Source organism: Solanum lycopersicum, chromosome 5 (genome assembly GCF_036512215.1).
Source record: "Solanum lycopersicum chromosome 5, SLM_r2.1".
NCBI classification, from domain to species: domain Eukaryota; kingdom Viridiplantae; phylum Streptophyta; class Magnoliopsida; order Solanales; family Solanaceae; genus Solanum; species Solanum lycopersicum.
Window position 1 is genome coordinate 10,391,825 of NC_090804.1, and position 17,688 is coordinate 10,409,512.

At 40.5% G+C, this 17,688-nt stretch overlaps 2 protein-coding genes across 5 annotated transcripts in view; both read left to right on the forward strand.

The window, feature by feature from the left end:
- The first annotated feature begins 2,161 nt into the window (after positions 1-2,161).
- On the forward strand, positions 2,162-5,938 carry LOC138348638 (uncharacterized). The gene has a single exon (XM_069298196.1). It carries the CDS (start codon positions 2,162-2,164, stop codon positions 5,936-5,938), a length of 3,777 nt encoding a protein of 1,258 aa, XP_069154297.1.
- A 3,114-nt stretch (positions 5,939-9,052) lies between these two features.
- Positions 9,053-17,688, forward strand: part of LOC101266820 (vacuolar sorting protein 3) — a 35,956-nt gene continuing 27,320 nt past the window's right edge. For all 4 annotated transcript variants that reach the window (XR_741402.4, XR_002027824.3, XR_011221151.1 and 1 more), the window contains exon 1: positions 9,053-10,265. Coding sequence is in view for 1 of the 4 variants with exons in the window: in XM_004239156.5 (XP_004239204.2) it covers positions 9,318-10,265 (948 nt within the window). In the remaining 3 variants the exon portion in view is untranslated. The remainder of the gene's footprint in view (positions 10,266-17,688) is intronic.

The following is a 17,688-nucleotide window of genomic DNA, read 5'->3' on the forward strand; positions in this document are numbered from 1 at the left end:
CTTCAACAGGTTACATATTCTCAATAACATCTCAAAATTCAATAGTCACAAGTTTCATAGAAAATCACTCATAAAATCAGCAAAACACGAGTTTTAGTTCATCAATTATAAAATGTGCAATGCCATGAAGCGCAATGTCAAGTATAGTGATGTATGACTGCCCTAATGATACACACCCGCTGTCTCTCATTCTGGACCCATGGGGACATATGTGTCCATGCATCCATCACACCGTGCGATATGACCCTCGATAATGTAACCATCACGGTATGCGATACGTCGCTCGAAATATAGCATCCATCGCGGCGCACGATACGACCCTCAAAATGATTCATCTCTTATCACATAACACTTATCACCACCAGGTTTCAGATGCAATATAAATGACATGCTCAAATAAAAATGAGGAGATAACCATTTTAATAACAACACCAACAATTAAGCACTAAGTCTCCAAATCATTCTCAAACATCACACAAGAAAATACACGAATTTTATATGCTTAACAAGAGTTTAAAAATCCACTTGTCATAGTCAATCGAATAATCACTCTGGGACTTGAGCCTTTACTTTCCGTTGAACTTCCAAAGCGATGCAATCTATTCAAGTATATTTTCACAATAAGGTCTTGAAGCTAACAACACCCACATATTTATCAAGTTCATCATTCTTGATGTCAATTATTATTTTAACTATCATATTTTTTAAGTTCCAAGTCAAGAATTAAATGTCAATTTTCTAGTATCATAATTCAAATGGTATTCATATGATATGATTATTTAATTAGATATCCTAATATACCAAAATTGAACTCATAATGTGATGATAATAAAAATTTAAGCCGACTCACCAATCATTCACGGAAAGAGCACCACTTCTGAACTCAAAAAATTCGTACGTCCCCACTGGATATACTTCTCCTACTTCCTAGTTACTATATGACAATCGTAATTTAGTCATAATAATTTCCCAGGGACCCACAAGCACAAGTCACCACGGCTTAAATAATTTTAACCCTTTTAGATAATTATTTTGTCTTTTTTTCTTTTCTTTTTTCCAATTTTCCAGCAATATGCATAACACTACCAATAATCAATCACCCAACCTAATATATTGACATTTGATTCATAACACGATAAGAAAATAGAATAAAAAATTAAAATTATAATTGGTACCGCATAACCTACACAACTTACAACATAATGTATACCTTATTCTTAATTCTTAACACTGGAAAAGAAGGAATGATATACAAAATAATAAACTTTTAAAAAAATAAAACTCCTCAAAATTTGCTCCATTAATTTTGTCACCATTTACTTTAATTTAATGGCCTTAGAAGCTTTGAAACTCTCACTAATAAAAAAAAGAAGAAAATTAAGAATATTATTTCACGTTTAATGACAAATCTTGGAGCAACTAAACATAAATTAAATTAATTAATGTCAAAGTATAGTTTGTCAATGTTCATAGTAACCCAAATTAATTTTGCACTCATTGTTACTGTAAATTTGCCTCTTCATGATTAAATGTCGGCCAAATAAGATGATTAGACTATTTTATCTTTTTGCTAATAACAAAACAAAACAATTTCCAGCAATATGTGACGTCCCGCCATCCATTCAGGCTAAACGCCACCCAACTAGGCAGCCAGCAGGCGCAAGGGAGCAGGCAGACCAAGCAGGTCAGCAGCCAAGGGGGCCAGCAGCAGGTGAAGAGACAGTCGTACAACAGTTTTAGCTGTTACACATGGTAGTGGGGCGGCAGTTTCATCAGTTTCAAGCCTTTGGGAGGCTTGTGCAGATCATGGGGCAGACTAAGAGCATCTAGGAGTCCTTTTTGGAAGACTTAGAAGCTTGTCTTGTAGGCATAGTCTTAGGAACTTGTATAGTTTATTTACTAACTCTTAGGCAGCATTAGAGTAGTATAAATAGTAGATTATTTTACTTGTAAAGCATCCAATCATTTTTCAAGTAATAGAAGTTCCTTCTTCCAAAGTTCTGTCTTACTTCTTATTTTCTTAGCAATCTGAGTTTTAGGCTTACTAGAGTTTGCAAGAACGTGCAAGAGTCGTGAGTAAACTGTCTAGTGCCGCACGGAACATTGTCCGAATCAAAAAGTCCGTGACAGTTGGTATCAGAGCCAGGTTCATTGTAAGAAAATGACGAACGAAGGAAACGGTGGCGGCACCCCCAACGTTCAGGGAGGAAAGAAGAACAAAAAGGGAAAGAACAAGAAGGGCAACGAACCCAGTTTGCCCAACCCTCCACCAGGCGACCTGCCAACAGGCAGTCTTCCACCGGGCGACCTGCCGTCAGGCAGTGTCCCCTCGGGCGACCTGCCATCAGGCAGTGTTCCACCAGGCGGTCTGCCATCAGGCAGTTTACCATCAAGCGATCTGCCACCAAATGATCTTCCACCCGGCGACGGACAAACATCTTTCCAGGTGAATACAGAAGAGGAAAGTGAAGACGACGTCAGCGAAGACGTTATAGACGTCACTGTTGGACATGAATGGATTGCTAGCGTTGAGAGGGCAAGACTTGCTGTTGAGATTTTGGGGCAGCGCTTGAATGGTTTGGGCAGCGATGTTAAAAACCTTGAAGAAAATTCCCTTGAGGAAGTTAACACCATCCGGAAGGAGTTGGATCTACGCAAGCGGACTGAATTGGAGTTGAAGGAATCCATTACTTCCTTGGAGTTCAGGTTGTTGGACGCCACTACGACGATCCAGACACTGAAGAACAAGGTAGTAGCCCTCGAAGAAGAGAGGGAGGTTGGAGCATCAACATCACTTGGCCAGGAAAGGGAGTCTAGAGTCGAGGTTCCCAAGCCACCAACATTCAAGGGTGTCCGAGACGCCCTAGAGGTAGGCAATTTCTTATGGCACTTGGAAAATTATTTCAGGTGTAATCGGGTCAGGAGCGATGCAAGCAAGATCAACACTGCCGTGTTGTATCTTTCCGACGTAGCCATGTTGTGGTGGAAACGCAAAGATGTCGAGATCAAGAGGGGCACACGCACCATTGACACATGGGAAAAATTCCTTGAGGAATTCAAGAAAGCTTTCTTCCCCAACAATGCTGTTTATGAGATGAAGCGCAAACTTCGGGAGTTGAAGCAAACGGGAAGTACTAGGGCTTATGTGAAAGAGTTCACAATTTTGACCCTCCAGATTCCCCAACTTACGGAGGATGACATGTTGTTCACCTTCATGGACGGGCTACAGAATTGGGCGAGGACCGAGTTAGAGCGGCGTCAAGTAAAAACCATCGATGAGGCCATCACTCAAGCCGAGACCTTGACAGATTTCAAACATGATCGTTGTGACAAGGCGAAGGGCAAGGAGGCAAAGGGCAGTCAAGCTAAAGGCGGGGGAGACCGTGGACGAGGCAGAGAACCGTCGGCACAACCCAAGCAGCAAGACACACCCAAGTCCGATGGCAGACGGTTTGAACGCCGAAAATTCTCGGAGAAGCGGACGCAATCCAGCAGAGGAGACGGGTGCTATATATGTGGCGGACAACACGGTTACGCCAGGTGCCCAGAGATGAAGAGTCTTAGTGCCATCGTCCGTGAGCGGAAGGAAAAGGAGGCACAAGACAAGGCGAAACCGGCAGACACCACTCAGTTGGGCATGGTTGGAATCTGTGGTGCCATAGCAAAGCAGGCTGATAATCCGGGGGATTTCAGCACACAATATGTGGATATCTCCATCAATGGGCAAGCAGTTCGGGCCATGGTAGATTCCGGGGCTGAGGCTAACATCATGACCAAGGCGGCGACAGAGAAATTGGGACTGAAAATTGTTCCAAGCAACAATCGCCTCAAGACGGTCAACGCCCCACCAACTCCCGTGTGTGGAATTGCTCATGGGGTCAGCATCACTTTAGGACGGTGGAAAGGTAAGACAAACTTTACCGTAGCTCCTTTGGATATATCCGATGTCATCCTTGGGCAGGAATTCTTTCAACGTTGCCACACGATGATTGATCCCTACCTTCAACAACTCATGGTGATGGAGGGGGAAGGGTTTTGTATGGTACCTCTTATTAGGGTGCCGAAGAAAGACGGATATGCCCAACTGTCGGCCATGCAGATTGTGAAGGGCCTGAAGAAAGGAGCACCAACCTTTTTAGCCACCATCGCAAGTTCGAGTGAAGACCATGGTGCTATGCAGCCACTGCCACCTATCATAGAATCTGTTTTGCAGGAAAACAGCGATGTGATGCCGGAGGAGCTGCCGAAGACACTACCTCCAAGGCGCGAGGTAGATCATATGATTGAGTTGGAGGCGGGAGCCAAGCCACCTGCGCTTGTACCTTATCGCATGGCTCCGCCTGAATTAGAAGAACTGAGGAAGCAATTGAAAGAGCTCCTCGAAGCAGGTCATATTCGTCCATCCAAGGCACCCTATGGAGCGCCGGTGCTGTTTCAGAAGAAGAAAGACGGATCGATGCGGCTATGCATTGATTACAGGGAGCTCAACAAGATCACAATCCGGAACAAGTATCCAATCCCGCTGATCGCAGATTTGTTCGATCGTCTTGGAGAGGCCAAATACTTCACCAAGATGGATCTCCGGAAAGGCTACTATCAAGTGCGCATTGCAGAGGGGGATGAGCCAAAGACAGCATGCGTGACCAGGTATGGAGCATTCGAATGGTTGGTGATGCCTTTCGGCTTAACCAACGCACCTGCCACATTTTGCACGCTGATGAACGAGATTTTGCATCCCTACTTGGACCAGTTCGTAGTAGTGTACTTAGATGACATAGTCGTCTATAGTAGCACTTTGCAGGAGCATGTAGAGCACTTGAAGAAGGTCTTTAAAGTCTTGCGGGAAAATCAGCTCTATGTCAAGCGGGAGAAGTGTGAGTTCTCCCAACCAAAGATACATTTCTTGGGCCATGTGATCAGCCAAGGTGAGCTTCGTATGGACGAGGCAAAGGTAAAGGCGATCCAAGATTGGGAAGCGCCTACGAAAATGAACGAGCTACGTTCTTTTCTTGGACTTGCTAATTATTATCGCAGGTTCATCAGCGGGTACTCCGCTATTGCTGCACCACTGACCGAGCTGCTGAAGAAGAATAGGCCTTGGTTGTGGAGCAAGGAGTGCGAGGAAGCGTTCGAGGGTCTTAAGGCTGCGGTTACTAAAGAGCCAGTCTTGATGCTGCCTGATTTCACCAAGACCTTTGAAATCCATACGGATGCTTCTGATTTTGCCATTGGGGGAGTCTTGATGCAGGAGAAGCACCCCATAGCATTCGAAAGCCGAAAGCTAAATGAAGCGGAACGACGGTACACTGTACAGAAGAAGGAGATGATGGCCATTGTGCATTGTCTACGCACATGGAGGCATTATCTATTAGGCTCCAAATTTGTAGTAAAAACTGACAATGTTGCCACTAGCTATTTTCAGTCGCAGAAGAAGATCACACCAAAGCAGGCTCGTTGGCAGGATTTCTTAGCGGAATTTGACTACAACTTGGAGTACAAACCAGGAAGGGGCAATGTGGTAGCCGATGCATTGAGCAGAAAGACTGAATTAGCGGCCATCTCCTCAGTCCGTAGTGAATTCCAATGCGCAATCAAAGACGGTATGCAACGCGATCCGGAAGCCAAGAAGATTATGGAGCTGGCTGCTCAAGGCCAAACCAAACGGTTTTGGGTAGAAGATGGATTCCTGCTTACCACTGGCCGGAGGATTTATGTACCAAAGTTCGGGTTCATCAGGCGGTGTATTATCAAAGAAAGCCACGACACTCCGTGGGCTGGGCATCCGGGACAGAAGAGAACGAGGGCGTTAGTGGAGGCCTTCTATTTCTGGCCACGTATGCGAGAGGAGATTGAGCAGTACGTGCAGACTTGTCTAGTGTGCCAACAAGACAAGGTAGAGCAAAGCAACCAGGAGGGCTGTTGGAGCCATTACCCATAGCTGATCGTCCATGGGAGAGCATATCTATGGATTTCATCACTTCCTTACCGAAGTCAAACGGGTTTGACACTATTATGGTCGTAGTGGATAGATTTTCCAAATATGCTACATTCATGCCTGCCACAGCCGGTTGTACTGCTAAGGAAGTTGCACAATTGTTCTTTAAAAATGTTGTGAAGTATTGGGGGTTGCCGAGGTTCATCATTAGTGATCGGGATCCTCGTTTTACAGGGAACTTTTGGAGTGAACTCTTCGAGATTCTTGGTTCAAAACTTCATTTCTCCACCAGTTTCCACCCCCAAACTGATGGCCAAACTGAACGCGTCAACGCCTTGTTGGAATGCTATCTTAGGCACTATGTTAGTGCACATCAGAAAGATTGGCTAAGCTCCTAGACATGGCGCAATTTTCTTATAATTTGCAGAGGAGTGAATCTACAGGGCGCACACCGTTCGAGTTAGCAACGGGCCAGCAACCCCAAACTCCGCACTCATTGCCAACATTGTTCGAGGGGAAGAGTTTGGGCGCTTACAACCTTGCCAAGGGTTGGGAAGAGCAACTCGACCTTGCCAAATCTTATTTGAGCAAGGCGGCAAGGAGGATGAAGAAGTTCGCCGACCGCAAGCGACGTCCCACCAACTACAAAGAAGGTGATATGGTTTTGGTAAAGTTTAATCCGAGGCAGTTTAAGGCGCTTAGAGGCATGCATCACAACCTGGTGCGGAAATATGAGGGTCCGTTCAAAATTGTTGCCAAGGTGGGTAAGATTTCATATAGGTTGGAGTTACCTCCACACTTCAAGATCCACCCGGTCTTTCATGCCAGCGTCCTTAAGCCTTATCATGAGGACAAGGACGATCCCAGCCGGAACAAGTCACAACGGGCCCCTATCACCGTTACTGCCTCGCATGATCGTGGAATTGAAGCTATCATAGATTACCAAGCCAAGCGGAAACGAGGACAGCAGGCCAGTGCCATGTTTCTCGTACATTGGAAGGGACAAACTTCGGAGGAAGCCACATGGGAGAAGTACGAAGACTTGTGGCAGTTCAAAGACAAAATTCAGGAGTTCTTGCAGCAATGCGTCGCGGTCGTCGCATCATGGGGTGGGGGAGATTGTGACGTCCCGCCATCCATTCAGGCTGAACGCCACCCAACTAGGCAGCCAGCAGGCGCAGCAGGCGCAAGGGAGCAGGCTGACCAAGCAGGTCAGCAGCCAAGGGGGCCAGCAGCAGGTGAAGAGAAAGCCGTTACAACAGTTTCAGCTGTTACACATGGTAGTGGGGCGGCAGTTTCATCAGTTTCAAGCCTTTGGGAGGCTTGTGCAGATCATGGGGCAGACTAAGAGCATCTAGGATTCCTTTTTGGAAGACTTAGAAGCTTGTCTTGTAGGCATAGTCTTAGGAACTTGTATAGTTTATTTAATAACTCTTAGGCAGCATTAGAGTAGTATAAATAGTAGATTATTTTACTTGTAAAGCATCCAATCATTTTTCAAGTAATAGAAGTTCCTTCTTCCAAAGTTCTGTCTTACTTCTTATTTTCTTAGCAATCTGAGTTTTAGGCTTACTAGAGTTTGCAAGAACGTGCAAGAGTCGTGAGTAAACCGTCTAGTGCCGCACGGAACATTGTCCGAATCAAAAAGTCCGTGACAAATATCCCTTAACAATAACATAAACTATAATATGCATAAATTTTACGAAGATTCTTGATTTGAACTTACATGAACCGCTTCTCGCTTCTTTTTTTTTGCCGCACGTCTAGGTCAGTTTTTCATTCGCCTTTTTCTTTTTTTTCTTTTTCTAAATTAATTATGTATTAAAGGTAATAATCCCTACTATCCTATTTTAAAAAAAATTCACACTTGACCCATTATTATTAAAAATAACCAACTACCTGCAAATCATTTGACTAAATTTAAATTTCTTATTAAAAATTATTAAAATTACCTTTCGAGTCCGGGTCATTACAGATCATGTTCTCAACATAATATAATCCAATTCTTCAAAATTTACAAAGTGAATAAAAATAATTAGTGTCTTTAAAAACTACAAGAATAAAAAAAATCTCAAAAAACTACAAAGAGAAGCAAAAGAGAAAATGAACAAATTATCTTTCTATCAAAAAAACATGATTTGTATCATCAACAATCCAAACTAATAAATCAAATGTATAATTACAATAGAACAAAAGTGATAATGATATTAGACATGTCAAATTATTTTACCTCACAAAATCAAACTATGCAAAATATCTAACATTTTTCATTATACATCCATCTCTTGCAAAAATCTGATCAAAGAAGACAAAAAAATTAACAAATCAAAGAAACAAAAAATGAAGAATAAGAAAATAAAAATAAAATGATCATCATTCACGTCTCAAAGTGGATTTTTATAGGTGTAATATTTAGAAATTATATTTTTTTATATTAAATAATTTGAAGGCTATGAATATGAAAGGTTAGGAGTTATATATATATATATACATACATATATATTGATCGATTTATTGATTGATATCTAACTTTTTAGGTGCAATTTTTATTTAATTTCTTTATATTTGATCTATTCGATTTTTTTCCTGATTATTAATTTTAGATGAGATTTTATTAATTCATCATTGAAAAATATTTTTTCATTGAGACAATCATTATATAAATTGTTAATATAATTCTGTAATAAGTTGACAAATTTTAGATAAAAATATAAGTTAAAATCATAAAATGTGATCGAGAAGTATAAGTAGTTAATTTTTTTAAAAAAATTAACGCATAATTTATTTTTGATAAAAATACAAAAGAATCAAAAAATTGGGAGCCTAATGTGTATGCCTTTTAAGCATAGAGCCACCCGTATTGAGCCATTTGCTACTTTTTGCTCTTCAAATTTTCATAGAACTTCCATTTTGGTAACAAACTCTACTTGCCATATAACGTATATGATCGTTCAATCTCTAAATCAAAAATTTTAGATTTGAGTTTTAGTATAAAGTGTTTTTCCGAATAAAGCGCTATGATGTATAAATTCAAAATAATCAGCCTTCAACAAAGGGACTATTCTAAATTTGATATCATCGAATAGAAAATCAAAACAAATAAATAAACGATACTCTAAACCCATCTAAAAACCAAAACAAAGAAACTCTATTTATTAATCCTCTCACTCTAATACAGATATCAAACGTGAAATAATAAACCAAAACGCACAAATAAACTCTACTTTAAACCCACTTGCGCCTCTTTCTCTTCCTCTATGCTTCATCATCAATAACTAAAAATACAAAAGATTGAGGTTTCAAGTCCACACCTGCAAAAACATTTTACAAAACAGTACATTATACATTGAGATCTCAATCATAAGAAAAACGCAATAATTCTATGGCGAATTCGAAATCCAAACCCAAATCTCATTCCCGGAACGTTCTTCAACTTTTCGCCGGCTTAAACCCTTCAATTCCTCATCTTCCTCCGATCCGTTCTATAGCAATCACCACTAATTCCGATTCCCAAACCCTAGTTTTTGTCGGAACAGTCTCCGGAGACGTTATTTCCCTCTCACTGAACCCCAATTCCGGTTTATCACTCTTCCTGCGGGTCAATATCATTGGTAAGCCTGTCACTTCGATCCACGTTATTAGTCATATAAAAAAACTCATTGTTCTGTCCGACGGTTTTATTTATTTGCTCGACTTGAATTCACTTGAACCAGTTCGAAAATTGAGTCTGTTGAAGAATGTTAATTTTGTAAGTAAGAGATTTTTTAGCAGTTTAAACAATGGAAAAGAAGATGTATGTTTTTTTGCGGTTGCAGTGGGGAAGAAGTTGCTGCTTGTTGAGCTGGTTTTGAGTGGTTCTCCTGTAATTTTGAAGGAAGTTCAGGGTGATTTTACAGACGGAATAATGTGTTTATCATGGGTTGATGACTCTGTTTTTGTTGGAACTAGGACTGCTTACTATTTGTATTCGTATGCAAGTGGGCAGTGTGGTGTGATATTCTCATTGCCCGATCCATCTGTGCTCCCACGGATGAAGTTGTTAGCAAAGGAGTGTAAGGTGATGTTAATGGTGGATAATGTCGGTGTTATTGTGGATAGTGAAGGACAGCCTGTGTGTGGTAGTTTAGTTTTCAGCGAAGCTCCAGAGACCATGGGGGAGATAGGGGCATACGTTGTGGTGGTAAGGAGTGGGAAGTTGGAGCTGTATCATAAGAAATCAGGGAATTATGTTCAGCGAGTTCAAATTGTTGGGGAAGTAGGTAGTCCTTGTGTTGTGGCTGATGAGGAGGATGGAAGAGGAAAGCTTGTCCTTGTGGCAACAGATTCAAAGGTACTATACATTATTTTCTTTGAGATGGTGTGTTCAGGCTAGCTTGCGCATAGAAATATAAAAACTTTTAATAACTTTTAATTATAAAAAGTCTGCACTTAATGCTTTTTGTATAAGGTTTTAAGTTTTAAGAACTAATGCACTCAATTGGATAAGGCTTAATTTTTTTTTAATGAAGTAAAGGTTTCCATTGCTGGCATCAAAGAGATGCTTGTAAGTTACAAAAGAGTAGTAGCAGAGATAACTAAGAAGCTACACTACAGACATTATACTAAAGAAAAGGAGCTAGCCAAGTTCGAAAGGATATCCAGGGAATCTATAGGGACAAATAAACCCATCTATACAAAAACATAAGACATTTAGCTCTTAGAGATCAGTAGGTAGTTGATATCCCATCAAAGTTATCTTCTATTTCTCTGATTCCATTACTCCAACAAATAGCTGCTGGTTGACCATTCAAAGCTTCCTCTTTGGTGGGTTGACTTGTGTCAAATATGCTTCATGCATGCTAGTCCTATTGAAGCAGCTTATCTTGGGGGGGGGGGGGGATTTTCTCTTCCAAATAAGATTCCATGACCAACTCTCTGTGATTGTGTTGAGTGGGCTTAGAAATTTGTAGGCTTCCTTCATTGATAATTTCTTTTTATCTATAACTTCCCTACCCAGTTGATTTGGTCTGTGCCTAGGGTAGCATCATTTCCTCTAACTCCCAATCTTGTAGGTTCCTTCTGAGGATTAGGTTCCAAATATTTCCTTCCTTGTTCTGTAGGACTATTGGGTTAGGGTCATTAGCTATCCGAGAAAAGTTGGGCAAGTCGAACGTTAAAGGAGAATTCTCAAGCCATTTGTCTTTAGAAAAACTGATCTCTGGCCATTTCCTACTACAAGATGGTGAAACTGTGAGAACTCTTCCCATAGCTTGCACATATACTTCCATACTCAACCGCATATGGTTAATATGGCAACTTTGATCTCTTATGATTCAGTGCTCCATGCTTGGCAATTATGATTCCCTCCATAAGCTTTGCTCTTCTCGTGTGCATCTCCATGACACTTCATCTGGAGGCACTTGTTGTGCAAGGCTGAATTGTTTATGCCTAAACCCCCTAGCCTCTTAGGTAATATGACTTCGTCCCATTTGACTAGGTGAAATTTGTGCACATTGCTGTTTCCTTCCCAAAGGATATCCATTCTTGTTCTGTCAAGTTTTTCCTATACCTTGCTAGGAATGGGGTGGAGAGACATATTATAAGTTGGACTGCTATCTAACACAATACTGATTCGAGTAAGTCTGTCTCCCATAGATAAATACTGCATTTGCCAAGAAGCCTGTCTCTTTTCAAATTTCTCTCTGACTCCACTCCAGATCCACTCTAGAAGCCTTCTGCTTTGAACTTAGCTCCAAGAGGAAATCCTAAATAGGTAATTGTAATTGCGCTAATGCGGCACCCAAGGATGGTTGCTAGTCCCTCTAGATTAAGCACTTCATTAACAAGGTTGATACACTTTTCAACATGTTAATGTGGAGACCTGAAACGACTTCAAGAATCAAAAGAGTTGGGTTTATAAATAAGATCTGACTTCTTTCAGCCCCACAAAGTGTATCATTTGTGTATAACAAATGGAGATGTTGATTGCTCTATTCCCTCCCTACATCAAAACCATTTATCTACTACATTTGTTTGGCTTTGTCCAGTAACTTGCTCGGTTCCTCCATTGGTATTATGACCAGGAAAGGAGAGAGAGGATCACCTTGCCTTAATACTCTCTGAGGGGAGAAGAATCCTACTAGGCTTCTGTTGATGAGGATTGAGTACTTAACTTTAGATATGTTGAATGTTATCCACTTGATCCACCTTTCATTAAATCCCATTTGCCTGAGGATAGAAATGATGTAGGACCAATTCAGCTGGTCAAATGCCTTCTCAATGTCTAACTTGCATAACAAACCAACATTCCTCTATTTTTTACTGGCGGTATAGGACCTCATTAGCTATGAGAGAAGCATATGTAATTTGCCTCCCTTGAATAATGCCTTGTTATGATTTGAGACCAACTTCCCTTCACTTTCTCTAATCTTTATGTTGCAACAATCTTGTAAGTGCTGTCAATTAAACTAATTGGCATGTAGTCTCTCAGCTCTATTGCTCCTTTTTTCTTGGGGATGAGTGCTATGAATGAAGCATTGCAAGATTTTACCAACCAACAATGTTGGAAGGTTGCTAACAAGTCCGGCTTGATAAAGTCCCAGGAAATCTGATAAAATGCCATAACAAACCCATCAGGCCTAGGTGCCTTGTCAGGTACACTGCATTTATGGCAGCTAATACTTCTTCCACTTCAATATAAATATGTACCTGTCTGTGATAGCCCTCTTAATATCTTATTGGAGCATTGTAACTAGTCGATGGTTTCCCATCGCATCAGCCTTTTCCAAGTGCACGGAGCCCCAATGAGGACATTGTTAGTGTTTTATTATTGGGTCAATAAATTCTAAGGAATGAGCTTGGATTTGTGTGTGCAGGAAGTAATTTTGGTCCCAAATTAATTATTTTTTACCCAACATTAAAAGGAAAATGGATCAACTTAAGTGAATGTTAGACCCGATCAAACTCTTTTAAACCATTATGTTGAAGTTTGCATTTAGTTATTGCAATAGTTTTTACCAGAATAAGTTTAGTTTAGATGAATTTGAATTTTGAACTTTAGTTATGTTGTTTGAGTAGTTGAGATATTTTATATTGTTATAAATTTAAAATAATGCATATTATCTATTTTATGTGGCCTATTTAATACTCCTCAATGATAAATAAATTATCGAAAGCTATTGAAGCCATTTCACCCCTTTTTTGCTGCCCCATCTTTTGTAGTAGGAGGACCCAAAGCCCCTTTCTGAATAGGTAGGCACATAGTATTAAAAAATATCCAGTAAAGCTTTTTATTGTCTTCATCACCGCCTCCCAAAAAGTTAGCTAACCTTTTTTCCAACTAGCTCAAATGGTAGCCGTACCACATTTTATATAAAAAAAAAAACTAGTCAAGAACTCCCCCTGAAACTAGAATCCTTGCAAAAAGGCTTATAGGCATCGTGTAGGAGATAAATGTGAGGGATGGCTTGCGACAGAAGAAGAAACCACGATAAAAAACCATTTGCGATGGGCTTGAATCAAAGTGAAAGGTCCCACTGAAAATATTCCCAGGGAAGTTGAAATTTAAGATGGTGGTTTGATTTTTCCCCTTCCAGTTTGGGTTGAATCTCCAACAAGATTTCGCAGATCTGAGGTGGTTGAGCTTGACAGCCAAGAAGTCGGTCCTAGGCTAGAAAAGTGAAGGATAAAGCTGCTAACTCGATAAAGCAAATGTTGACTTCCCAGGTTTTTGGGAAAAGGAGAGAGAGAAAGGATCTTGTGGATAATGAAATGCATTTAAGGAGTGTTGTGGGGTCCAGCAGCCATATAGAAAAAGCTGCTGATGCCATAAAGCAGATGTTGACTTCACAGAGAATTGAGCTAAGGAGAGAGGGAAATGATCTTGTGGATGTGATGGGACATGCATACGGGGCCTACTGCTGCATGTCAAGTGAAACCCCAATCAAATTATTTGGGCCAACCAACCCATTTAAACAAAAGCCCAGAAAAGGTTGTTGAGCCTTTTAATAAAGATATAATATTTGGCAGCTAATACTGTCAACATGCATAGAACAGAGTATGTGGAGTGAAGTGTCAAGAAGTCAGGTGGACAATACAGAGAAGCGTCATTCAAAGTCGATTATGTTGGAAATAAAGGAGACAAGTGCTAAAACTAAGGAAGGGGAGGTACAGGGGAATTCTCAACAATTAATTCTTCTTAGTGATCTGATATTTCTCAATTGTGATGCCTCTGGATGCAGCAAAGAGGAGGAGGGGAAAACAAACGAATGGGTACAAGATAATATCCTCCGACTCGGCCAAATGTTTGGAATGTCTTTTGATGGTTGTTCTAGCGAAGCTTTGACCCTTTTATTAAAAATTGATCAAAGAAGGAAAAAGGAATGCTCCTTAGCCTCGAGTGCTACAGAACATAAGGACAATCAGATAATCCTTAAAGAGCTTAAAAATCTAATCTTTGATGTGAAGTTCAAGGATGGAGAACCTAGGATTGAATCTAGAAGCAGGGGGAGAAATTATGCCACCCAGTTACAATGAATTTAAAATTCTATCATGGAATTTTAGAGGTTTAAACATGGAGAGTAAAAGGAAGTTGGTGAAAAGCAGAATACAACAGGAGGGGGTAGATATTATAGTTTTGATGGAGACAAAGCTAAATGGGGCAGTGAGGGATTATATACAACAATTAAGGGGGAATAGGTGGATAGGGGGAATATGGCTGGAAGTGATTGACAGCAAGGGTGGAATTTTAGTTATGTGGGACAAAAGATCATAGAAACGGGGAGATTGTGGAATATGGAAACCAATCAATTACTTGAAAATTATGTGGAGTTAATCAAGAACTAACTTGGTTTCTCCCAATAGTGTATGCATCCTGTGATAGAAATGAAAGATGGAGTTGTAGGAAGAATTAGGAGCTATGCGGAGTCTCTGTGAAGGGCCTTGGGTAATATGTGGGGATTTATTTCAATATTGCTAGATTTCCTTCGGAGAAAACCAATTGTATCAGGCTTTCTAGAGCCTTGATAGATATGTCCAGTTGTATCAACGAATTGGAGCTGATTGACCCCCCTTTATTTGGGGGCTCATACACTTGGAGAGGAGGGGCAAATCATAGGAATGCCTCTTGGATTGACAAATTTTTATACTCGTTCCCATGGGATGAAATGTTCCTTCAAATTAGGCAATGTACTCTGCCTAGCTTGGGGTCTAACCATAATCCCATTGTGTTAACTTGTGGGGATAAGGACTTCAAGAGATCTTTTTTCAAGTTTGAAAAGTGGTGGCTTAAAGTGGAGGGTTTCAGAAGTGAAGTTCATGAATGGTGGAGCTCCTTTGAAGTGCTAGGAAGACCGAACTACAAACCAGCTACTAAGTTGAGGTTGCTTAAAACAGAATTGAAGGAATGGAGCAGTGAGAATAGGGGGGACTGGAAGGCAAGGAAGGAGCAAATTTTGAGTCAGATAAGGGACATGGAATACTCAAGAGACTAGATCTCTTATTGGTGATGAACAATTTCTAAAGGTACACTTGAGCATGGAATACGAGGAGGTGGCAAAAAATGAAAAGATTTTTTGGAGACAGAGGTCTAGAATTCAGTGGATCAAGAATGACGATAAAAATATGAAGTATTTCCATAGAATGGCAACAACTCACAAGAGAATCAACACCATTGAGTCATTAAATATTAATGGAGAGTTATTCTCTGAGCCGGCGGAAATCAAGAACTCTATTGTGGGTTTTTACCACCATTTGTATAAGGAGGTAGAAAATTAGAGACCCTCACTAAATATTCTTAACGTACAGAGAATAACAATGGAGGAGCAAAGCTGGTTATCTTTAGAATTCAGTGAGTCTGAGGTGCTAGAAGGAATAAGATTGTGTGCTTCTGATAAAGCACCTGGGCCTAATGGTTATGGCATTTTGGAAACTATGAAGGAAGATCTGAGGCAGACCTCCCAACACTTTCACTGTCACCAAAGTTTTGAGAAGAGTTTCAATGCTACCTTTGTGGCTCTAATTCCTAAGAAGGTGGGGGCAAATGATCTAAGAGACTTCAGACCAATCAGTCTCATTACTGGGGTTTATAAAATAATTGCCATAGTGTTGGCAGAAAGGCTGAAGAAGGTGATAGACAAGCTAGTCAACAAAAATCAAATGACTTTCGTTAAAGGGAGAGAAATAATGGATGCTGCTTTAATTGCTAGTGTATGTATTGGAACTAGGATTAGAGGAGATGTGTCAGGGGTAATGTGCAAACTGGATATTGAAAAAGCCTATGGCCATCTTAATTAGGACTTCCTGATCAACACTCGTAGGCAAATGGATTTTGGCCCTACATGGCTCAAGTAGATTGAGTTTTGTATTAAAACCACTAGGTTCTCCATTAATAGGTTTTTTCCCTTGCTGAAAGAGGTCTTAGACAAGGAGACCCCTTTGTCCCCTTTCCTGTTTATCATTGCCATGGAATGGTTGGACAGTTTGATGAGGAGAACTTCTTTAAACAACTGAATTAGGGTTTCTGAATCAAAAACAGGATTAATGAGGTGATGGATATGACTCATTTACTGTATGCGGATGACACAATAATTTTTTATGAAGCAGAGCAGGAACAACTCTGTCACATCAGAATTATTCTGGTAAATTTTTAGGCATACTCTGGGCTTGAGGTGAATTGGAGAAAAAGTAGCATTTAACCTATTAAAGAGGTCCAATAGATTCAAGCTTTGGCTAATATATTGAAGTGCAAGATAGAGAGGCCGCCTACCGTTTATCTAAGTATTCCATTGGGTGCTAAGCATAAAGCAATTAGCATCTGGGATGATGTACTGGAAAAATCAGAGAGGAGACTCGCACTTTGGAAAGCTCAATATCTATCCTTGGGGGGAAGAGTCACTTTGATTAATTCTGTTTTAGACTCTTTGCCAACATATGTGATGTCACTTTTTCCGATTCCCCGCAAGGTAGTCAAAGCTATATACTCATTGAGGAGAAACTTCCTTTAGCAAGGTAACAAGATTGAGAAGAGCTACAACTTAGTTAAATGGATGGCGGTTCAACAGTGCAAAAGATATGAGGTTTTGGGAGTAAGAAACCTAAAGGTACACAACAACTACTTACTCACCAAATGGTTGTGGAGATACAATTTGGAAGATCAAGCTTTATGGAAGGAACTCATTCAACACTAGTATGGTCAGGAAGACCAATGGTGCTCGGAGGAAGTGATAGAAACATATGGTGTGGGAGTATGGAGGACTATAAGAAACCTATGGCTGGCTTTCAGAGACAATGTAACGATAAAGGTTGGTAGAGGAAATAAGGCTCTGTTCTGGAAGGAAGACTGGACTGGTCAAGGGTCCTTGGAAAATTTATTCCCGGGTTGTTTTCCATATGCTTGAATTCTGACAGCAAAATACAAGAGGTTTGGTCCCCACAAGGATGGAATTTACTCTTTAGGAGATTTCTTAATGATTGGGAAATAGAGTGGGTAACAGATATGCTAGCTTCGATTGGAGATTTTCCTGGCACAAATCTAGAAACAGATAAATTGTTATGAAGGCATCGTATTGATGGTCAATTCTTTGTGAACATAATGTATAAAAGGGATCTAGCCACAATTGCGGGGAAGAAATAAGGGCCATGGAGTGCTATATGGAAAAGTGTAGCCCCTACTAAGTTGAAGTGTTTCACGTGGTTGGTAACTAAGAGAGCTTGCCTGACACATGATAAACTTCAAAAGAGGGGAAAACTTATTGCCCCAAGATGTTATCTTTGTA